The sequence below is a fragment of the Rattus norvegicus genome, chromosome 12 (assembly GCF_021556685.1).
Source record: "Rattus norvegicus strain SHRSP/BbbUtx chromosome 12, alternate assembly SHRSP_T2T, whole genome shotgun sequence".
In the NCBI taxonomy this organism is placed as follows: domain Eukaryota; kingdom Metazoa; phylum Chordata; class Mammalia; order Rodentia; family Muridae; genus Rattus; species Rattus norvegicus.
This window is the reverse complement of record NC_141545.1, coordinates 4,425,310-4,450,496: the sequence shown is the minus strand read 5'-3', so window position 1 is coordinate 4,450,496 and position 25,187 is coordinate 4,425,310. Positions and strand designations below refer to the sequence as shown.

The following is a 25,187-nucleotide window of genomic DNA, read 5'->3' as shown; positions in this document are numbered from 1 at the left end:
AAATGGGATCTCATAAAACTGCAAAGTTTATGTAAGGCAAAGGACACTGTGGTTAGGACAAAATGGCAACCAACACATTGGGAAAAGATCTTTACCAATCCTACAACAGATAGAGGGCTTATATCCAAAATATACAAAGAACTCAAGAAGTTAGACCGCAGAGAGACAAATAACCGTATTAAAAAATGGGGTCAGAGCTACACAAAGAATTCACAGCTGAGGAATGCCAAATGGCTGATAAACACCTGAAGAAATGTTCAACATCTTTAGTCATAAGGGAAATCCAAATCAAAACAAGCCTGAGATTTCACCTCATACCAGTGAGAATGGCTAAGATCAAAAACTCAGGTGACGGGGTTGGGGATTTAGCTCAGCGGTAGAGCACTTGCCTAGCAAGTGCAAGGCCCTGGGTTCGGTCCCCAACTCCGAAAAAAAGAAAAAAAAAACTCAGGCGACAGCAAATGCTGGTGAGGATGTGGAGAAAGAGGAACACTCCTCCCTTGTTGGTGGGATGGCAGACTGGTACAACCATTCTGGAAATCAGTCTGGAGGTTCCTCAGAAAATTGGACATTGAACTGCCTGAGGATACAACTATACCACTCTTGGGCATATACCCAAAAGATGCCCCAACATATAAAATAGACTCATGTTCCACTATGTTCATAGCAGTCTTATTTATAATAGCCAGAAGCTGGGAAGAACCCAGATGCCCTTCAACAGAGGAGTGGATACAGAAAATATGGTATATCTGCACAATGGAATATTACTCAGCTATCAAAAACAATGACTTTATGAAATTCATAGGCAAATGGAGGGAACTGGAAAATATCACCCTGAGTGAGGTAACCCAATCACAGAAAAACATACATGGTATGCACTCATTGATAAGTGGCTATTAGCCCAAATGCTCGAATTACCCTAGATGCACAGAACACATGAAACTCAAGACAGATGATCAAAATGTGAATGCTTCACTCCTTCTTTATAAGGTGAACAAGAATACCCTTGGCAGGGAATAGGGAGGCAAAGATTAAAACAGAGACAGAAGGAACACCCATTCAGAGCCTGCCCCACATGTGGCCCATACATATACAGCCACCCAATTAGACAAGATGGATGAAGCAAAGAAGCGCAGGCTGTCAGGAACCGGATGTAGATCTCTCCTGAGAGAACAGCCAGAATACAGCAAATACAAAGGCGAATGCCAGCAGCAAACCACTGAACTGAGAACAGGACCCCCATAGAAGGAATCGGAGAAAGGACTGGAACAGCTTGAAGGGGCTGGAGACCCCATATGAACAACAATGCCAACTTCCAGGGACTAAGCCACTACCCAAAGACTATACATGGACTGACCCTGGACTCTGACCCCATAGGTAGCAATAAATAGCCTAGTAAGAGCACCAGTGGAAGGGGAAGCCCTTGGTCCTGCCAAGACTGAACCCCCAGTGAACTAGACTGCTGGGGGGAGGGCGGTAATTGGGGGGAGGATGGGGGGCGGGAGGGGTTAGGGTGATGTTGGCCCAGAAACTGGGAAAGGGAATAACATTCGAAATGTAAATAAGAAATACTCAAGTTAATAAAGAAAAAAACGGAAAAAAATGTTCCACCATATAACAAGAACATACAGTACATTATGTTCATAGCAGCCTTATTTTTAATAGCCAGAATGTAAAAAGAGCCCAGATGCCCTTCAACAGAGAAATGGATACAGAAAGTGTTGTCCTTTTATACCACACAGTTCTTTTCAGCTATTATAAACAGACTTCTTGAAATTCTTGTGCAAATGGATGGAACTAGAAAATATCATAAGCAAGGAAACCAGTCACCAAAGAACATACATGGTATGTACTACGGATAAGTGGTTATTGGCCTAAAAGCTCTGTAATACCCATTATATAATCCACAGACCACATGAAGCTCAAGAGGAGGAAGACCACAGTGTGGATGTTTCTGTTCTTCTTTGCAAATGGAGCAACATCTTTACAGAAGATAGAGGGTAGAAAGGATTTGGGAGAAAGAAAGGAGGGAATGGGGAAAAATGGGGCCAGAATCAGGTATGTGAATAGATGAGAATAATATACAGAGGGTTAGGAATTTAAACAAATGTGTGTAGCAATGGGTGAAGAGTAATGGGCAGTGGCCACCAACAAGTCCCAGATTTCACGAAAGCAATTGGCTCTGAGGACCCGAAGCAGATCAAATTTGTTAAAATGCTCAACAAATATAAGGAAAAACTTCTAGAAACCATAAAAAGAGGTTAGGCAAGGCCCCAAGTTGGGGGATTGGGACACCTCTCATCTCCAAATTTTTAGCTTAGAATGGCTCCTATTGAAAAGAAGTATGGCTACAAAGAGTGGAGCACATACTGAAGAACACATCATCCAAAGTCTGCCCCCCCCCCTTGGGTCCTTCTTCCATTTAAAGAAACCAAATGCAAACACTATTGCTGATGCCAAGAAATGCTTGCAGATAGGAGCCTAGTATAACTGTCTCCAGAAAGGCTCTGTCAGAGGCTAACAAATACAGATGTGGGTGCTCCTCGCCAAACATTAGACTGAGCTTGGGTACCCAGCGCAGCTATTCAGGAAAGGACTGAAGGAGCTAAAGGGGTTTTCAACTACACTGGAATAACTACAATATCAACCAACCAGGCCTACTGTGGTTGTACACAAAGAAAGTGGAGGGACACTGGGCAGGAAGCTTTTACTGGAGTTTTGGTGACTAGTGTGGCCTTTTGACTATGGGGACTTTCTCCCTGAGCTACAAACTAGGACAAAGCATCAAAAGAGGAGTTGTTGAGGAGAGAGTGTGAAAAAAATCTGAGAGTGGAGGAAATCTTTTGGCAGGAGCAGACTTGGAATTCTGTTTGGTAGCATGTATTTTGGTGACAGCAGGGTTTATCTGTAATCTGAGTTGGAAACTTGGACATGAGTGAAGAAGAGGGAGGGAAGAATGTCTTTAGGGCTGAGGAACTAGAGAGAAAATAGAGTACCTTAAGCAAAGAAGACTCCATGTCTTCTGGTAGACATAGTCAAGCTTGTGCCATAGGTTTCCGCTTGAGATGTATGGAGAATTTAGCAGCAAGGTGGGAAGGCAAGCTAACTATTGTATTAGTTAGAGAGTGAGGAAAGTACACAAGCATGCAGTCTACCTTGCTTTCTGGCAGGCATATTCTGCATTTTGGCTCCTATTGTCTGCTAGAAGGAACCTAGAAACAGGAAAGGAGACATTTTTCTCACCTTTCTTCGCTACATTACTCTAAAAAAAAGGTTTAGTTTTTCTGTGCAATATATCAATACCTGTTATGAATTTCTTTACATTTCTTAGAAGAACGATTGCTCCTAGTTTTTGATAAATTTCTCTAGATTTTATATTGATCATAGGAATTTACATTTGTCCCAAACATGTTTATGTGCAAAAGTTCTTCGAATCACATCAAAATTATGTGTGTATACCTATAGCAACCATAACTGCAAACATCAACTAGCAATCAACATACAAAATGTTTTTGATCAAGTAAGACCATGTTATTGGTGTATTGCAGTTCTAGACCTTGTCCCATAACCGCATATGATCCAAAGTGCTGAGAAAAAAATAACTTTCCTTGTTGTATGTTATACACTTTAATTTAGAATTTCAATCAACTAATCAAACAAACTTTGTGGTACCTTGTAAATTTCTAGGCCTCAACCACATACTCAAGATAAAAGTCATTAATACTTTGCATTATTTCTATCTCTGGTGGATAGTGTTACCCCCAGACTTCACATACTACTTTGTTTTTGTTTGATTTTTTGTTTTTGTTTTCATTGCCTTTCAAGGAATTCTTCAGTTAGGGGGATTTTGAGATACTTTTTCTAAACACTACTGACTATCCTAAAACTAACTGTTGAATCTAAAGGCCTCTAACCCTCTGGGGATTGGTCCAGGTATAATATTCTGTAGATAAAGAAAGAAAATCAGCCTAAGTTTGAAGACTCTACTGCTAGGTTTTGTAATTCCTCTTACTTATAGTGAACATTAACTTCAGTGAAAGAGCAAGACAGGGTGCATCCCATCAATAACAGGATTCCTTAACATATTGATTAGGGAAGCCATCCTTCATTATAGGAATGGTGAAACATCCATTGCATAAATAAAAAGAAACTAGAATCACATAATAATAAACCTCAGAATGTAAGATATATAAGAAAATATTTAGATCCCATGACAAATTTATATTTAAAAATAAAGAGTAGACCTACAAAAATACTTAAGGACAATATTCTAAAGTATTACACAAAATAGAAGCAAAAGGAACACTACCGAATCATTCTATGAAGCCACGATTACACTTGTACTCAAACCACAGAAATATACAACCAAGTTAGAGAACTTCAGAACAGTTTCCCTTATGAATATTGATGTAAAAGTACTCTATATAATTTTTCAAGACTGAATTCAAGAACACATTAAAGCAATCATTCACGATGATCAAGTAGGCTTCATCTCAGGGATGCAGGGATGGTTCAGTATATGGAAATCCATCAACATAATCCCTTATTGAAACAAACTCAAAGAAAAACCACATGGTCATTTCATTAGATGCTGAGAAAGCATTTGACAAAATTCAACACCCCTTCATGATAAAAGTCCTGGAAAGAATAGGAATTCAAGGCCCATAGCTAAACATAGTAAAAGCCATATACAGCAAACCAGTAGCCAACATCAAACTAAATGGAGAAAACTTGAAGCAATCCCACTAAACTCAGGGACTAGACAAGGCTTCCACTCTTTCCCTACTCATTCAATATAGTCCTCGAAGTCCTAGCCAGAGCAATCAGAAAGGGAAAGGAGTTCAAACGGACACAAATTGGAATTGAAGTAATCAAAATATCACAATTTGCAGAAGATATGATAGTATACCTAAGTGACCAAAAATATTTCACTAAAGAACAACTATATCTGACAAATAAGTTCAGCAAAGTTGTTGGATATAAAATTAATTCAAACAAACCTGCAGCCTTCCTATACTCAATGAATAACAAGACTGAGGAAGCAATTAGGGAAACAACATCCTTCACAATAGTCACAAATAATGTAAAATACTTTAGTGGGACACTAACCAAGTAAGTGAAAGTCTGTATGACAAGAATTTCAAGTCTCTGAAGAAATAAATTGAAGATCTCAAAGCTGGAAAGATGTCCCATGCTCGTGTATTTGCAGGATTAATATAGTGAAAGTGGCCATCTTTCCAAAATCAATGCACAGATTCAGTGGAATTCCCATCAAATTTCCAACTCAATTCTTTATAGAGCTAGAAAGAGCAATTTGCAAATTCATTTGGAATAACCAAAACCCAGGATACTGAAAAATATTCTCGATAATAAAAGAATTCTTCAGGAATCACCATCCCTGTCCTAGCATTGTAGAGCAATCCTGGTAAAAACTGCATGGCGTTGGTATAGAAAGGAGATGGTAGATCAATGGAATATACTTGAAGACCCAGAAATGAACCCACAAACCTATGGGCACTTAAACTTTGACAAATAAGCTAAAACCATCCAGTGGAAAAAAGACATAGTTTCAAAAAGTGGTGCTGATTTAACAGTAGGTCAGCCTGTAGAAGAATACAATTTGACTCATTCTTATCTCTTTATACAAAGCCCAACATAAGTGGATCAAAGACCTCCACCTAAAACCAGATAAACTGATACTAACAGAAGAGAAAGTGGCAAGACTCTTGAACACATATGTAAAGGGGAAATTTTTCTGAACAAACACAAATGGCTCATGCCCTTAGATTAAGAATCAAAAGTGGGACCTCATAAAACTGCCAAATTCTGTAAGGCAAAGGACACTGTAATAGAACCAAAGAGCAACCAGCAGATTAGGAAAAGATCTTTACCATCCCTGCATTTAATAGACGGTAATATCCAGTATACATAAATTTGTCAAGAAGGTACACTCCATAGAATCATATAACCCTATTACAAAATGGTGTACAGAGCTAAACAAAGACTGAGAGTCAAATGAAAATTGATCAACATCCTTAGTCATCTGCGAAATGCAATTCCAAAGAACTGTGAGATTCCACCAGTCAGAATGGCTAAGATCAAAATCTCAGGTGACAGCAGATGCTGAGAAGGATGTCAAGAAAGAGAAACTCTCCTCCATTGTTGGTGGGATTGCAAGCTGGTACAACCTCTTTGGAAGTCATTCTGGCAGTTCCTTGGAAAATTAGACTTAGTACTACCTGAGGACCCAGCTAAACCACTACTGTGCATATACCCAAAAGATGCTCCAACATATAACAAGGACATATGCACCACTGAGTTCATAGCAGCCTTATTTATAATAGCCCAAAGCTGGAAAGAGCACAGATGCCCTTCAACAGAAGAATGTATACAGAAAATGTGGTGGATATACACAATGGAGTACTACTCAGCTATCAAAAACAATGACTTCATGAAATTCACAGGGAAATGGATGGAACTAGAAAATATCATCCTGAGTGTCGTAACCCAATCAGAGAAAAGCACACATGGTATGCACTAAATGACAGGTGGGTATTAGCCCAAAAGCTCGAAATACCCAAGATCCAATCTACAGACCACATGAAGCTCAAGAAAAAGGATGACCAATACTCACATACGTCCACCACTTCTTTAAACGGGCAGCAAGAATACGCATAGGAGGTGATAGGGCGGCAAAGTTTAGAGCAGAGACTGAAGGGATGGCCACTCAGAGACTGCCCCTCCTGGGGCCCATATATAGACAGCCAGCAAATCTAGGTAAGATGGATAAAGCTAGGAAGTGCATGCTGACAGGAACCAGATATAGATTTCTCCTGAGAGACACAGACAAAGCATGTCAGAAACAGAGGAGAATGCTAGCAGCAAACCACTGAACTGAGAATGGGGTTCTTGGTGGAGGAATTAGAGAAAGGATTGAGAGAGCTGAAGGGTCTTGCAGCTTCATAAGAACAGAAATACCAACCAAACAGCTGCCAAGGAGTAAACCACTAACAAAAGACTACAGATGGGCTGACCATGGGCTCCAACTGCATATGTAGCAGAGAATAGCCTTGTTGGGGCACCAATGGAAGAAGCCCTTTGTCCTGCCAAGGTTGGGACAACCAGTATTGGGCAATGTTCGGTAGGGCAGGAAGGGGGAGGTGTACGGGGAAGGGAACACCCTTACAGAAGAAGAGGAGGGGAATGGCATAGGGGGCTTATGTCTGGGAAACCAAGAAAAAGAATGATATTTGAAATGTAAATTTCAAACATTACATTAAAAAAACTAAAAAAAGAAAACAAAAAGCAAAAAAACAAAAACCAAAAAAGGATACTTTTAAAAATGAAGAAATTTTAATTTAAAATCTATGAAGTTCAAACTGAAGTATGAACTTCAAAAGTTATGTATTTGAATGTTTGCGTTAATTCAGAAATGCTTTACTAAAAACGGTTTTACAGAATTGTTCTATTGTTAGTAAGATTAAAAACTGTTCTGGATATCTAATTACTCTTCTGGATGTTTAATTTGACACAAAATTCATACTAGATCCTATAAATATCAAATATAAGACTGTAAATTGATGATGTCCACATTTCGGTCTTCAATCTTCTTTTTCATATTGTCTGTGAGTTGTATTTTGGGCATTCTGAGCTTTTTGCCTAACACAACTTATCAATGAGTACATACCATTTGTGTTCTTTTGTGAATTGGTCACCTCATTCAGGTATGATATTTTCTCATTCCATTTATCTGTCTGCAACATTTACACAGTCATTGCTTTTAATATCTAGGTAGTATTCCATTGTGTACCACCATTTTTGTATCCATTCCTTCAGTGCAGAACTCATGAGTTGTTTCCAATTTCTGGCTGTAGTAAATAATGTTATGAACATAGTGAAATATTTGTCCTGGTTTTATGTTGGAGCATCTTTTGGTATATGCCCAGAAGTGGTATAGCTGGGTCTTCAGAAAGTCCTATGTCCAGTATTCTGAGGAACCAGCAGACTGTTTTTGATCGTGGTTGTACCAGATTGAAAATTTTTACCTACAATGGAGAAATGTTCCTTTCTCCACATCCTCTCCAGCATCTACTTTCACCTGAATTTTTCATTCTATCTCATATGTTGTGCTTCCATTTTCATTAAACTCTAGAAGTCTTTCCAATTCTCTCCCTTTCTTTCTTTCTTTCTTTCTTTCTTTCTTTCTTTCTTTCTTTCTTTCTTTCTTTCTTCCTTCCTTCCTTCCTTCCTTCCTTCCTTTCTTTCCTTCTTTCTTTCTTTTTTCTTTCTTTCTTTCTTTCTTTCTTTCTTTCTTTCTTTCTTCCTTCCTTCCTTCCTTCCTTCCTTTCTTTCTTTCTTTCTTTCTTTCTTTCTTTCTTTCTTTCTTTCTTTCTTTCTTCTCTGACCAAGCAAACATTAAATAGATAGTTGTTCAGCTTCCTTGTACATGTGGGCTTTTTGATATTTTTGTTATTCCGAAAAACATCCTTAGCCTATGCTGGTCCAATAGAATCCATGGGATTAATTCAATGTTTTGTATCTGTTGAGGTTTGTTTTATGTCTGATTACAAGGTCAGTTTTTGTATAGTAGTAGGAGGTGATGAGAACATGGTGTAAGCTTTTGTTTTAGGGCAAAATGTTTTGTAAGATATCTGATAAATCAATGTTTATCAGAGTACAGCAAATACAGAGGCGAATGCCAGCAGCAAACCACTGAACTGAGAACAGTACTCCTATTGAAGGAATCAAAAAAAGAACTGGAAGAGCTTGTAGGGTCTCGATACCCCATATGAACAAAAATGCCAAGCAACCAGAGCTTCCAGGGACTAAGTCACTACCTAAAGACTACACATGGACTGACCCTGGACTCTGACCTCATAGGTAGCAATGAATAGCCTAGTAAGAGCACCAGTGGAAGGGGAAGCCCTTGGTCCTGCTAAGATTAAACCCACAGTGAACGTGATTGTTGGGGGGAGGGCGGCAATAGGGAGGGGAACACCCATAAAGAAGGGAAGGGGGGGCTTAGGGGGAGATTGGCCCGGAAACCAACCGGGAAAGGGAATAACACTCGAAATGTAAATAAGAAATACTCAAGTTAATTTAAAAAAAAATAAATACTCAAGTTAGTAAAGATAAAAAAAAAATCAGTGACCCATGTTAATCTGGATTGCACAAGAGCTGTCACTTCCTCTGACCATATAAATGACTATAATTGATCAAAAGTACATTCTACATTTAAAACATGTTTTATTAGCCTTTATAATAATTCAGTTGTGGTATTTACACAATGGATATAATTTCATTATCTGTTACATAACTTTTTTTTTTATTAACTTGAGTATTTCTTATATACATTTCAAGTGTTATTCCCTTTCCCGGTTTCCGGACAAACATCACCCTCCCCCCTCCTCTTCCTTATGGGTGTTCCCCTCCCAAACCTCCCCCCATTGCCACCCTCCCCGCATAGTCTAGTTCACTGGGGGTTCAGTCTTAGCAGGACCCAGGGCTTCCCCTTCCACTGGTGCTCTTACTAGGATATTCATTGCTACCTATGGGGACAGAGTCCAGAGTCAGTCCATGTATAGTCTTTAGGTAGTGGCTTAGTCCCTGGAAGCTCTGGTTGCTTGACATTGTTGTACTTTTGGGGTCTCGAGCACCTTCAAGCTCTTCCAGTTCTTTCTCTGATTCCTTCAACGGGGGACCTATTCTCAGTTCAGTGGTTTGCTGCTGGCATTCGCCTCTGTATTTGCTGTATTCTGGCTGTGTCTCTCAGGAGCGATCTACATCCGGCTCCTGTTGGTCTGCACTTCTTTGCTTCATCCATCTTGTCTAATTGGGTGGCTGTAAATGTATGGGCCACATGTGGGGCAGGCTCTGAATGGGTGTTCCTTCAGTCTCTGTTTTAATCTTTGCCTCTCCCTTCCCTGCCAAGGGTATTCTTTTTCCTCATTTAAAGAAGGAGTGAAGCATTCACATTTTGATCATCCGTCTTGAGTTTCCTTTGTTCTAGGGATCTAGGGTAATTCAAGCATTTGGGCTAATAGCCACTTATCAATGAGTGCATACCATGTATGTCTTTCTGTGAGTGGGTTAGCTCACTCAGGATGATATTTTCCAGTTCCAACCATTTGCCTACGAATTTCATAAACTCGTTGTTGTTGATAGCTGAGTAATATTCCATTGTGTAGATGTACCACATTTTCTGTATCCATTCCTCTGTTGAAGGGCATCTGGGTTCTTTCCATTTTCTGGCTATTATAAATAAGGCTGCGATGAACATAGTGGAGCACGTGTCTCTTTTATATGTTGAGGCATCTTTTGGGTATATGCCCAAGAGAGGTATGGCTGGATCCTCAGGCAGATCATTGTCCAATTTTCTGAGGAACCTCCAGACTGATTTCCAGAATGGTTTTACCAGTCTGCAATCCCACCAACAATGGAGGAGTGTTCCTCTTTCTCCACATCCTTGCCAGCATCTGCTGTCACCTGAGTTTTTGATCTTAGCCATTCTCACTGGTGTGAGGTGAAATCTCAGGGTTGTTTTGATTTGCATTTCCCTTATGACTAAAGATGTTGAACATTTCTTTAGGTGTTTCTCAGCCATTCGGCATTCCTCAGCTGTGAATTCTTTGTTTAGCTCTGAACCCCATTTTTTAATAGGGTTATTTGTTTCCCTGCGGTCTAACTTCTTGAGTTCTTTGTATATTTTGGATATAAGGCCTCTATCTGTTATAGGATTGGTAAAGATCTTTTCCCAATCTGTTGGTTGCCGTTTTGTCCTAACCACAGTGTCCTTTGCCTTACAGAAGCTTTGCAGTTTTATGAGATCCCATTTGTCGATTCTTGATCTTAGAGCATAAGCCATTGGTGTTTTGTTCAGGAAATTTTTTCCAGTGCCCATGTGTTCCAGATGCTTCCCTAGTTTTTCTTCTATTAGTTTGAGTGTGTCTGGTTTGATGTGGAGGTCCTTGATCCACTTGGACTTAAGCTTTGTACAGGGTGATAAGCATGGATCGATCTGCATTCTTCTACATGTTGCCCTCCAGTTGAACCAGCACCATTTGCTGAAAATGCTATCTTTTTTCCATTGGATGGTTTTGGCTCCTTTGTCAAAAATCAAGTGACCGTAGGTGTGTGGGTTCATTTCTGGGTCTTCAATTCTATTCCATTGGTCTATCTGTCTGTCTCTGTACCAATACCATGCTGTTTTTATCACTATTGCTCTGTAATACTGCTTGAGTTCAGGGATAGTGATTCCCCCTGAAGTCCTTTTATTGTTGAGGATAGCTTTAGCTATCCTGGGTTTTTTGTTATTCCAGATGAATTTGCAAATTGTTCTGTCTAACTCTTTGAAGAATTGGATTGGTATTTTGATGGGGATTGCATTGAATCTGTAGATTGCTTTTGGTAAAATGGCCATTTTTACTATATTAATCCTGCCAATCCATGAGCATGGGAGATCTTTCCATCTTCTGAGGTCTTCTTCAATTTCTTTCCTCAGTGTCTTGAAGTTCTTATTGTACAGATCTTTTACTTGCTTGGTTAAAGTCACACCGAGGTACTTTATATTATTTGGGTCTATTATGAAGGGTATCGTTTCCCTAATTTCTTTCTCGGCTTGTTTCTCTTTTTTATAGAGGAAGGCAACTGATTTATTTGAGTTAATTTTATACCCAGCCACTTTGCTGAAGTTGTTTATCAGCTTTAGTAGTTCTCTGGTGGAACTTTTGGGATCACTTAAATATACTATCATGTCGTCTGCAAATAGTGATATTTTGACCTCTTCTTTTCCGATCTGTATCCCCTTGATTTCCTTTTGTTGTCTGATTGCTCTGGCTAGAACTTCAAGAACTATATTGAATAAGTAGGGAGAGAGTGGGCAGCCTTGTCTAGTCCCTGATTTTAGTGGGATTGCTTCAAGTTTCTCTCCATTTAGTTTAATGTTAGCAACTGGTTTGCTGTATATGGCTTTTACTATGTTTAGGTATGGGCCTTGAATACCTATTCTTTCCAGGACTTTTATCATGAAGGGGTGTTGAATTTTGTCAAATGCTTTCTCAGCATCTAATGAAATGATCATGTGGTTCTGTTCTTTCACTTTGTTTATATGATGGATCACGTTGATGGTTTTCCTTATATTAAACCATCCCTGCATGCCTGGGATGAAGCCTACTTGATCATGGTGGATGATTGTTTTGTTGTGCTCTTGAATTCGGTTTGCCAGAATTTTATTGAGTATTTTTGCGTCGATATTCATAAGTGAAATTGGTCTGAAGTTCTCTTTCTTTGTTGTGTCTTTGTGTGGTTTAGGTATAAGAGTAATTGTGGCTTCATAGAAGGAATTCGGTAGGGCTCCATCTGTTTCAATTTTGTGGAATAGTTTGGATAATATTGGTATAAGGTCTTCTATGAAGGTTTGATAGAATTCTGCACTGAACCCGTCTGGACCTGGGCTCTTTTTGGTTGGGAGACCTTTAATGACTGCTTCTATTTCCTTAGGAGTTATGGGGTTGTTTAACTGGTTTATCTGTTCCTGATTTAACTTCGATACCTGGTATCTGTCTAGGAAATTGTCCATTTCCTGAAGATTTTCAAGTTTTGTTGAATACAGGTTTTTATAGTAAGATCTGATGATTTTTTTAATTTCCTCTGAATCTGTAGTTATGTCTCCCTTTTCATTTCTGATTTTGTTAATTTGGACGCACTCTCTGTGTCCTCTCGTTAGTCTGGCTAAGGGTTTATCTATCTTGTTGATTTTCTCAAAGAACCAACTTTTGGTTCTGTTGATTCTTTCTATGGTCCTTTTTGTTTCTACTTGGTTGATTTCAGCTCTGAGTTTGATTATTTCCTGCCTTCTACTCCTCCTGGGTGTATTTGCTTCTTTTTGTTCTAGAGCTTTTAGGTGTGCTGTCAAGCTGCTGACATATGCTCTTTCCTGTTTCTTTCTGCAGGCACTCAGCGCTATGAGTTTTCCTCTTAGCACAGCTTTCATTGTGTCCCATAAGTTTGGGTATGTTGTACCTTCATTTTCATTAAATTCTAAAAAGTTTTTAATTTCTTTCTTTATTTCTTCCTTGACCAGGTTATCATTGAGTAGAGCATTGTTCAATTTCCACGTATATGTGGGCATTCTTCCCTTATTGTTATTGAAGACCAGTTTTAGGCCGTGGTGGTCCGATAGCACGCATGGGATTATTTCTATCTTTCTGTACCTGTTGAGGCCCGTTTTTTGACCAATTATATGGTCAATTTTGGAGAAAGTACCATGAGGAGCTGAGAAGAAGGTATATCCTTTTGCTTTAGGATAGAATGTTCTATAAATATCCGTTAAGTCCATTTGGCTCATGACTTCTCTTAGTCTGTCTACATCTCTGTTTAATTTCTGTTTCCATGATCTGTCCATTGATGAGAGTGGGGTGTTGAAATCTCCCACTATTATTGTGTGAGGTGAAATGTGTGTTTTGAGCTTTAGTAAGTTTTCTTTTACATATGTAGGTGCCCTTGTATTTGGGGCATAGATATTTAGGATTGAGACTTCATCTTGGTGGATTTTTCCTTTGATGAATATGAAGTGTCCTTCCTTATCTTTTTTGATGACTTTTAGTTGAAAATTGATTTTATTTGATATTAGAATGGCTACTCCAGCTTGCTTCTTCTGACCATTTGCTTGGAAAATTGTTTTCCAGCCTTTCACTCTGAGGTAATGTCTGTCTTTGTCTCTGAGGTGTGTTTCCTGTAGGCAGCAGAATGCAGGGTCCTCGTTGCGTATCCAGTTTGTTAATCTATGTCTTTTTATTGGGGAGTTGAGGCCATTGATATTGAGAGATATTAAGGAATAGTGATTATTGCTTCCCGTTATATTCATATTTGGAAGTGAGGTTATGTTTGTGTGCTTTCATTCTCTTTGTTTTGTTGCCAAGACGATTAGTTTCTTGCTTCTAGGGTATAGCTTGCCTCCTTATGTTGGGCTTTACCCTTTATTATCCTTTGTAGTGCTGGATTTGTAGAAAGATATTGTGTAAATTTGGTTTTGTCATGGAATATCTTGGTTTCTCCATATATGTTAATTGAGAGTTTTGCAGGATACAGTAACCTGGGCTGGCATTTGTGTTCTCTTAGGGTCTGTATGACATCTGTCCAGGATCTTCTGGCCTTCATAGTTTCTGGCGAAAAGTCTGGTGTGATTCTGATAGGTCTGCCTTTATATGTTACTTGACCTTTTTCCCTTACTGCTTTTAATATTCTTTCTTTATTTTGTGCGTTTGGTGTTTTGACAATTATGTGACGGGAGGTGTTTCTTTTCTGGTCCAATCTATTTGGAGTTCTGTAGGCTTCTTGTATGCCTATATGTATCTCTTTTTTTAGGTTAGGGAAGTTTTCTTCTATGATTTTGTTGAAGATATTTACTGGTCCTTTGAGCTGGGAGTCTTCACTCTCTTCTATACCTATTATCCTTAGGTTTGATCTTCTCATTGAGTCCTGGATTTCCTGTATGTTTTGGACCAGTAGCTTTTTCCGCTTTACATTATCTTTGACAGTTGAGTCAATGATTTCTATGGAATCTTCTGCTTCCGAGATTCTCTCTTCCATCTCTTGAATTCTGTTGGTGAAGCTTGTATCTACAGCTCCTTGTCTTTTCTTTTGATTTTCTATGTCCAGGGTTGTTTCCATGTGTTCTTTCTTGATTGCTTCTATTTCCATTTTTAATTCCTTCAACTGTTTGATTGTGTTTTCCTGGAATTCTTTCAGGGATTTTTGCGATTCCTCTCTGTAGGCTTCTACTTGTTCTCTAAGGGAGTTCTTTATGTCTTTCTTGAAGTCCTCCAGCATCATGATCAAATATGATTTTGAAACTAGGTCTTGCTTTTCTGGTGTGTTTGGATATTCCGTGTTTGCTTTGGTGGGAGAATTGGGCTCCGATGATGCCATGTAGTCTTGGTTTCTGTTGCTTGGGTTCCTGTGCTTGCCTCTCGCCATCAGATTATCTCTAGTGTTACTTTGTTCTGCTATTTCTGACAGTGGCTAGACTGTCCTATAACCTGTGTGTCAGGAGTGCTGTAGACCTGTTTTCCTGTTTTCTTTCAGCCAGTTATGGGGACAGAGTGTTCTGCTTTCGGGCGTGTAGTTTTTCCTCTCTACAGGTCTTCAGCTGTTCCTGTGGGCCTGTGTCTTGAGTTCACCAGGCAGGTTTCTTGCAGGGGAAAAGTTGGTCCTACCTGTGGTTCCAAGGCTCAAGTTTGCTCGTGGGGTACTGCCTAAGTCCTCTCCGCTGTGGCAGCAACCGGGAAGATCTGTGCCGTTCTTTCCGGGAGCCTCCGTGCACCAGGGTTCCAGATGGCGTTTGGTGTTTTCCTCTGGCGCCTGGATGTGCACAGAGTGCAGTCTCTTCTGGTTTCCCAGGCGTGTCCGCCTCTCTGAAGGTTCAGCTCTCCCTCCCACGGGATTTGGGTGCAGAGAACTGTTTATCCGGTCTGTTTCCTTCAGGTTCCGGCAGTGTCTCAGGCGCAGGGGTCCTGCCGCTCCCGGGCCCTCCCCTACGGGAACCCAGAGGCCTTATACAGTTGCCTCTTGGGCCAGGGATGTGGGCAGGGGTGGGCAGTGTTGGTGGTCTCCTCCGCTCTGCAGCCTCAGGAGTGCCCACCTGATCAGGCGGTGAGGTCTCTCTCCCACGGGTTTTGGGAGCAGAGAGCTGCTGCGGTCCGGGATCCGCCGGTGTCTACATAACTTTTTAAAACTTATTTTACATAGTATGGGTAAACGCCTCCAAGGTGATTGGCGTACAAACTACTGTACTCCAATCAACTTGGCCATTTTTCACAAAATTGGAAACAATTTTACCTCAGTACCTCCATACCAAGCTATATCTCTTCTGGATATATGAATATTAATATATACATATATGTGGATATATGTTTATATTATGTTTGTATATATACATACATATATATACATATATATAAATATATATATACAAATATATATATATATGTTTATTTATGATGGCCAGGAGCTGGAAACACCCCAGATGTCTCTCAGCTGATAAATGGATAAAGAAAATTTGGTCTATTTATAAAATGCAATAGTATAAAGTGTTTAGAAACAAAGATGTCATGAAATTCAAAAGCAAATTGATGGACTAGGAAATATGCTTCTTAGTGCATGGTGTATTCTTGCTTATAAGGGAATATTAGCCATAAAGGGCAGGATAACCACACTGCAATTACAGACTCAAAGAAGCCAAAATAAAAAGTCAGAGGAGCATGCTTGAATATTTAACAGAAGGGGAAATAAACTGAAATTGGGGGTGGAGGAGTAGGGGCAACTCAGTGGGAGAGGGTGTGGGAAGGGTAACAGAATAGGTACATCAAACAAAGGGAAAGAAGGGGAGAGAGAATAAAAATTGGCAATGGGCAAGGGTGGAGGGCAGTGTCTATGAAGTGACACTAGCAGATTTCCTATCAGTGAGCGGTATGTATCTTGACATGGCCACATCCTATAGGCAGACAGGACTTCCATTTTAGGGATAAGGACACTTACCCACCTAGAAAAAAGTTACATCCTGAAAGTGTCTTACCTACATTGTATACAGAAACAGTGGTGGAGCAGAGACTGATGTAATGGCCAACCATTGACTAACCCAAATCAGATGCACCCCATGGGCAAGAATCAATTCCTGACATTATGATACTCTCTTATGCTTGCAGAGAGGATCATAGCTTAACTGTCTTCTGACAGGATCCACCTAGCAGCTGATGGAAATAGTTACAGCAACTCACTCCCAACCATTAGATACTCACAGAGTCTTGTAGAAAAGTTTGAGGAGAGATTGAGATACCTGAGTGGGTAGAAACTCCACAGGAAGTTCAGCAGCATCAACATACCTCTACCTATGGAGACTCAAAAACGTAAACTCCAACTAAAGATCATACATGGACAGAACCTGGGCCACTGCCATAAATGTAGTAGACATGCATTTTGGTCTTTATTTGGGTCCCAAGTGAAGTGGAAAGTCTCCCTGATTCTGTAGACTGCCTGTAGATCCTATACCTTTAAATAGGCTTTCTTGTCTGGTATCAGTGGTAGAGGATGTGTGCAATCCTCTGCTGATTTGACATGTCAGGGTGGGGAGATAATAAGGTGGCTCTTTCTTCTCAGAGGTCGAATGGAGCGAATGGGTAGAAGAGAGTGGGTATTGAGTAAAAAACAGTGTGAGATGGGGACTAGGAAGAAGGGGTTGATGTTGAATTTTTAATTGAATGATGGAATGAATATATGAATGACTACATAAACAAATAAATAACTAATGTAAAAAAATAAATTTCCCCACAATGCATGTCATTTCCTTTCATTAGTGATGTTGTTTACAGTACCTCATGATGGTAGATTTCTAGGTCTAATGTTTGCTCTTCATTAACTAAATCATCCAAATTACTGAACATGTCTATAGTGGGAAATAGTGAAAAAATGCATGCAATATCCCAGTTTGCTTTTCTCTGGCCCCATGTAGCACCTTGTAGAGACCACAATCCTAGGGCTCTCTTGTCTCAGACGCTGTTCATATTTCTAGCCATTTCTTGCCCAGAGCTCTTGAAATATCTTCCCTGAACTTGCTAAGTTCCCTTGGTAGGTCACTATCACAGCAGCCCCACAGATCTAAATTCTGCATGGCCCTTACCACCCTCTTCAAAACAGTTGGATTCCATACCAATGTAGAAAAACACTATACAAAATTAGTTTAGAAAGAACAGGTAACTCAACCATTGGCTGCAATTACAAACATCCTAAAAATTAAATCCTATGGTGGCTCATCTAAGGCCTCCAGTTAGTGACATCTTTAACCCTAACCTCTCTCTCCATCCCAAAAGCATCAAATCCCATTTGTCCCACTCTCTTCTTCCCCATTTGACCTGAAAGTCCCCTCTGCTTACCCAGTGATTGGTACTCTTAAATCATTATTCATTAAGGAAAGGTACTTGCCACACCTGTCTAACACAAATATTTCACAGTGCACATTTGTCTCCGTTACAACAGCTTGAATCTTCTCTCTATGTACAGAGGCCAGGCTGGTCAGATCATTGGCCTGGAATTCCTAAAAGTAGCCAAGATTTGGAAGTGAGAGTGTTCCTGTAGCTAGAAAATATATTTGACATTCAACAGAAAAAGTTCAACAGGGTGGGAAGTAGCAAGCTAAGTTCAATAAATAACATTGTGACAGTGATCTTGAGATGTAGCATCATGGGTAAGGTAACCCAATCACAAAGACAAGAAAAGAAAAAAATCACACATGATATATACTCAGTGATATGTTATTAGCCCAATATCTCATACTCCCCAGGCTAGAATCCACAGACCACATTAAGATCAAGGAGAAGGAAGACCAAAGTGGAGATGCTGTAGTCCTCTTTAAGAGAGGAAATAAAGATATTCATAGGAAGGTAAGTGGACATAGCGTTTTGAGAAGAGACTGAAGCAATGGCCATTCAGAGTCTGCCACATCTGGTTATCTGCCATACTTATATTTTACCAAGAAACTTGTTTTAATAGAACAATGCAATGTGAACCCATGAAATTTTACACAAAAGTCCCTCACAAACTTACATCTCAGTCTTACAGATCTCTCATTTCTCAAGTGAGTACCATTTTGCTTTCATTGTATCTATCCATGTGAATTGTTTATTTCACCACTATGAAAATAGTATTGCCCTAGAATACCCTGGTCAAATTCAACCTCGTTCACAAGGCCTATTCAGATATATATCCCTAAACAATGATTTCCATTACACACCTCTTCTTTAATGTTAATGTGCCATTTACAGTGACAATTTCTCAGATTCTTGTCTTACTCATTTAACTTAAATCACTAAAGGAAATAATTGATTCATAAATGTATCTTCAGACATTTTACAATATTATACTATAGTATGTAATGTCCATAATTCATACATACTATGTGATTTCCCAAAATATGTCCAACCGAAATGAATGTAAATGAAATTCATAATTAACTACTTGCCAGAATAAAATTTGTATTCTTTATACCTCCAATATTCTTGAGTATCAACTTCTGTTTATTTCTGTAGCCTCTTATCTGTAATTAAAGAGATATGAAATGGTAACTTCAATAAGTGTGAATGAAATTACCTGATTTAGGAAAGTCATTTAAAAAAAAATTGTATAAAGATTGGTGCTATGGATATACCTATCTACAGTCCAGTGATTTACACAAACATCCACCACCACAAAAACAGGACAAAAATTCATTTTGGTCCTAAAGCTTTATTCGTATGTTTCCTGGCAGGCTGTTCTTTAATCTCTAGAGCAAGATTGCTCAGAATTACCATATATTCTCATTAACTTCATTAAAATTATAGCAAAGGTTGTTTTTGCTATAATCAAGAGTGATTTTGATTAATACTTAGGAAATCAAACCCCTCGCCAGCAGTGGGAATGAGAACAACCTTTTCAGTCAGTCGTCCTTTCTCTTCCTTCTCTCCCCTTCTTGCAAAAGGCCAAAGATACAAATGCACCAGAGGGATTTTTAAGAGTCTTTTTGCTTTTGCAGGTAGTTCTAAAGAAATCACTCCAAAATGGGAGTCCATTTTCCTCTCTCTTGAGTGTGAAGAAAAAACACACAAGTGCACACCAGCCTGCCTTGGCTGGCAACAAACAGTGCCTGGAGCACACACCCTCTCTTACAGACTGACTGTTAAGTCAGCAGAGAATGCTGGGAAAATCTAGAAGATGAAGAAGGTAACATACCCATGTACCCATGTAAAGAGGACATGAAAATTGCAGACAGGTATTAGATAAAAACTAAAGGACCAGTCAAAGATGATCTATCTTTGCTTTTAGAAACCATACCTTTTGAGGCAACCCACATTATAACTTACTCTGACTTCAAAGCATAGTTTGACACGTGTGTTTTTGTGCTTATGATCTGTTCATGAGCGTTCATTAGTACACTGTGTACAGTGTGAGGTGGAGCAGGTCATTGAGGGAGAAGAAGGTACTGGAAAGATAGTCATTTGACACGCTATAGTTTCTAATGTTTCAACCACACCCTCCTTCATTTTCCCACCCTTCTTTCCATTCTTTTGAGTACTGATGCTGGTAACCATGACCTTGTGTGTGCTAGACAAAGACTCTATCAATGATTCTCTGTTGCCTCCTTATTGATCTGTGTAATAATTTTTGATCACAGGATAGGTGTAAAGTAGTGTATCTTCACTATCTCCTCCTTCAAGGAGTGCTAAGTACTCCAATGTCTTTTTCCTTTCCAACCTCTATGGTTCCTGCTTTTAGGAAAAAGTGGGGCCAGGTTACAGGTTCAGAGGTTCAGTCCGTTATCATCAGGGCGGGGGCAGGACAGTGTCCACACAGATGTGGGGCTGGAGAAGCTGAGAGTTCAACATCTTCTGAGGGCAGATAGGAGAAGACTGGCTTCCAGTCAGCTTTTAGGAAGTCTTGTCAGACTATTTCTTATCTTTGGACACTGTAGGTATCTGTGTTGCACTGCTTTCTTAGGGCTGCTGGGACACAGTGGAGTTAAAGTATACATTAACAACTGGCCACACAGCAACATTTGATCCATTAAAGACTGAATGTATTATTTATGACAGTATGTATTATTTATGTCTTTATTGCTTTGAAAGACACCATGGCCAAAGCACATTAAAACTAAAATTAGGATGATGTTTCCAGAAGGTTAGAGTCCATGATGGCAGAGAGAAGCCATGGTGTCAAGACCAACTGAGAGCTTACATTTTGGGTAATTTAGTGTGAGCATGAGTGTGTGTGTGTGTGTGTGTGTGTGTGTGTGTGTGTGTGTACATGCGCAAGAGTGTGTACATTTACGTGTATGTGTATGTATATGTGTAAGAAGAGAGAGAGAGACAGAGAGACAGAAAGACACACACACACAAAGAGGATTGATATGTACCCTGGTGCCTGTGGAAGTCCAAGAAAAGTTATGGAGTTGATATTCTCTCACCTCTATATCGGTTCAAGGAATCGAGTTCAGGTTATCAGGGTTTCTGCTTTTTATGCAGAAGATAACTGTACAAGAAACAGGATCACTTAAAATTTGAAAAGAAATCATAATTTTTTTCCAATTCCCCAGAGTAGAATTCCCCAGAGTTCAAAATATCAGCAGAGCCATGCTCCTGAGTGTTCCTGGATTTGAATGAAATCCTTCCTTCCTCCCCATGCCACATTCTTAACTACTTTGTATCTCAGTAAAATATAAGAACAGCTAACCAGTTTCCTGTGGATAGATGTGGAAGCCTTTCTTCTGGATTTAGATTAGTGTGAGCAAAGGATGTGTCCCTCAGGTGAGTGGAATGCCATTCTTTGTCACCTCAGCTTTCACAAGTCCTTTGTAATCACAGGAATTGCAAGAAGCTGTGCAGATGACAGGGCCATGGTACAATGTTCACAAATGCCAATGTGTAGGAAAGGCCTAATAATACACTAGGTGTGAATGATGATCCTCAATTAAGGCCTTTGCCAGTCATATTGCCCAGTTAGAATATACATAATTGTAAGTAGGACTCTTTTTTTTTTACAAAAAGAATATTTGCTTGTAAAAAGTGTGACATTCAAGAGTTAGCTTAACAGGATGTGGAGAGATTTCCCAATGAATACTGTAGACCTCAGAAGAACAAAGGCGAGCACCTGGTTTATTTTAAACAGATGTCACCTGCTGTGGAAACTTCTTTCAGGCAAAGAATACAATGTTCTTAATGTTCTCCAGGCCTGTGATGGATTGTTACATAGATAGGAGAAAGGGGGAAATAGTCTCTCTATTTCTGCTTTGAACCTAGATGCCTAAGCAACACAAATCCATCCATTTACATTTTGGTTATTAGGTGGCTGAAAGATTCCCACTAGAATAAAGTTCAGCTTTAGAAGCGTTGTCCTCCTCTGAAGGCCCTAGTTTCTTTGCCTTTCCTGAGTTTGATCTTATTGTTTGTTTTACAGTCCCCTTCCACTGGTGATCTTACTAGGATATTCATTGCTACCTATGAGGTGAGAGTCCAGGGTCAGTCCATGTATAGTCTTTAGATAGTGGCTTAGTCCCTGGAAGCTCTGGTTGCTTGGCATTGTTTTTCATATGGGGTCTTAAGCCCCTTCAAGCTCTTCCAGTTCTTTATCTGATTCCTTAAACAGGGGTCCTATTCTCAGTTCAGTGGTTTGCTGCTGGCATTTGCCTCTGAATTTGCTGTATTCTGGCTGTGTCTCTCAGGAGAGATCTACATCCGGCTCCTGTTGGCCTGCATTTCTTTGCTTTATCCATCTTGTCTAATTGGGTGGCTATATATGTGTGGGCCACATGTGAGGAAGGCTCTGAATTGTTGTTCCTTCTGTCTCTGTATTAATCTTTGATTCTCTATTCCCTACCAAGGATATTCTTGTTACCCTTTTAAAGAAGGAGTGAAGCATTTGCATTTTGATCATCTGTCTTGAGTTTCATGTGTTCTAGGCATCTAGGGTAATTCAAGCATTTGGGCTAATAGCCACATATCAATGAGTGCATATCCTGTGTATTTTTCTGTGATTGGGTTACCTCACTCAGGATGATATTTTCCAGTTCTAAACATTTGCCTATGAATTTTATAAAGTCATTGTTTTTGATAGCTGAGTAATATTCCATTGTGTAGATGTACCACATTTTCTTTATCCATTCCTCTGTTGAAGGGCATCTGGGTTATTTCCACCTTCTGGCTACTATAAATAAGGCTGCTATGAACATAGTGGAGCACGTGTCTTTTTTATATGTTGGGGCATCTTTTGGGTATATGCCCAAGAGAGGTATAGTTGGATCCTCAGGTAGTTCAAGGTCTAGTTTTCTGAGGAACCTCCAGAATGGTTGTACCAGTCTGCAATCCCACCAACAATGGAGGAGGGTTCCTCTTTCTCCACATCCTCGCCAGCGTTTGCTATCACCTGAGTTTTTGATCTTAGCCATTCTCACTGGAGTGGTGTTTCTCAGCCATTTGGCATTCCTCAGCTGTGAATTCTTTGTTTAGCTCTGAACCCCATTTTTTAATAGGGTTATTTGTTCCCTGTGTTCTAACTTCTTGAGTTCTTTGTATATTTTGGATATAAGCCCTCTATCTGTTGTAGAATTGGTAAAGATCTTTTCCCAATCTGTTGGTTACCATTTTGTCCTAAGCACAGTGTCCTTTGCCTTACAGAAGCTTTGCAGTTTTATGAGATCCCATTTGTCGATTCTTGGTCTTAGAGCATAAGCCATTGGTGTTTTGTTCAGGAAATTATTTCCAGTGCCCATGTGTTTGAGATGCTGCCCTAGTTTTTCTTCTATTAGTTTGAGTGTATCTGGTTTGATGTGGAAGTCCTTGATCCACTTGGAGTTAAGCTTTGAACAGGGTGATAAGCATGGATCGATCTGCATCCTTCCACATGTTGACCTCCAGTTTAACCAACACCATTTCTGAAAATGCTATCTTTATTCCATTGGATGGTTTTGGCTCCTTTGTGAAAAACAAAGTGCCCATAGGTGTGGGGGTTCATTTCTGGGTTTTCAATTCTGTTCCATTGGTCTATGTGTCTGTTTCTGTACCAATACCATGCAGTTTTTATCACGATTGCTCTGTAATACTGCTTGAGTTCAGGGATAGTGATTCCCCCTGAAGTATTTTATTGTTGAGGATATTTTTAGCTATCCTGGGTTTTTGTTATTCCAGATGAATGTGCAGATTGTTTTGTCTAACTCTTTGAAGAATTGGATTGGTATTTTGATGGGGATTGCATTGAATCTATAGATCGCTTTTGGTAAAATGGACATTTTTACTATATTAATCCTGCCAATCTATGAGCATGGGAGATCTTTCCATCTTCTGAGGTCTTCTTCAATTTCTTTCTTCAGAGTCTTGAAGTTCTTATTGTACAGATCTTTTACTTGCTTGGTTAAAGTCACACCAAGATACGTTATATTATTTGGGTCTATTATGAAGGGTGTCATTTCCCTAATTTCTTTCTCAGTTTGTTTCTCTTTTGTGTAGAGGAAGGCTACTGATTTATTTGAGTTAATTTTATACCCAGCCACTTTGCTGAAGTTGTTTATCAGCTTTAGTAGTTCTCTGTGGGAACTTTTGGAATCACTTATATATACTGTCATATCATCTGCAAATAGTGATATTTTGACTTCTTCAATTCCTATCTGTATCCCCTTCACCTCCTTTTGTTGTCTGATTGCTCTGGCTAGAACTTCAAGAACTATATTGAATAAGTAGGGAGAGAGCAGGCAGCCTTTTCTAGTCCCCGATTTTAGTGGAATTGCTTCAAGTTTCTCTCCATTTATTTTAATGTTAGCAACTGGTTTGCTGTATATTGCTTTTACTATGTTTAGATATGGGCCTTGATTTCCTATTCTTTCCAGGACTTTTATCATGAAGGGGTGTTGAATTTTGTCAAATGCTTTCTCAGAATCTAATGAAATGATCATGTGCTTTTGTTCTTTCAGTTTGTTTTTTTAATGGATGGTGTGGATGGTTTTCCGTATATTAAACCATCCCTGCATGCCTGGGATGAAGCCTACTTGATCATGGTGGATGATTGTTTTGATGTGCTCTTGGATTCGGTTTGACAGAATTTTATTGAGTATTTTTGAGTCGATATTCATAAGGGAAATTGGTCTGAAGTTCTCTTTCTTTGTTGAGTCTTTTTGTGGTTTAGGTATAAGAGTAATTGTGGCTTCATAGAAGGAATTCGGTAGTGCTCCTTCTGTTTCAATTTTATGGAATAGTTTGGATAGTATTGGTATGAGGTCTTCTATGAAGGTCTTATAGAATTCTGCACTAAACCCGTCTGGACCTAGGCTCTTTTTGGTTGGGAGAACTTTAATTACTACTTCTATTTCCTTAGGAGTTATGGGCTTGTTTAATTGGTTTATCTGTTCCTGATTTAACTTCGGTACCTGGTATCTGTCCATTTCCTGCAGATTTTCAAGTTTTGTTATATATAGGCTTTTATACTAAAATCTGATGATTTTTTGAATTTCCTCTGATTCTTTAGTTATGTCTCCCTTTTCATTTCTGATTTTGTTAATTTGGACACACTCTCTGTGTCCTCTCGTTAGTCTGGCTAAGGGTTTATCTTGTTGATATTCTCAAAGAACCAACTTTTGGTTCTGTTGATTCTTTCTATGGTACTTTTTGTTTCTACTT

At 39.4% G+C, this 25,187-nt stretch overlaps 1 protein-coding gene across 1 annotated transcript in view; it reads right to left on the bottom strand.

The window, feature by feature from the left end:
- LOC148001985 (uncharacterized) overlaps positions 1-25,187 on the bottom strand; it is a 68,569-nt gene that overhangs the window by 15,055 nt on the left and 28,327 nt on the right. Inside the window, exon 4 of the mRNA XM_087579622.1 lies at positions 19,039-19,087. Coding sequence (XP_087435748.1) covers positions 19,039-19,087 — 49 coding nt within the window. The remainder of the gene's footprint in view (positions 1-19,038; positions 19,088-25,187) is intronic.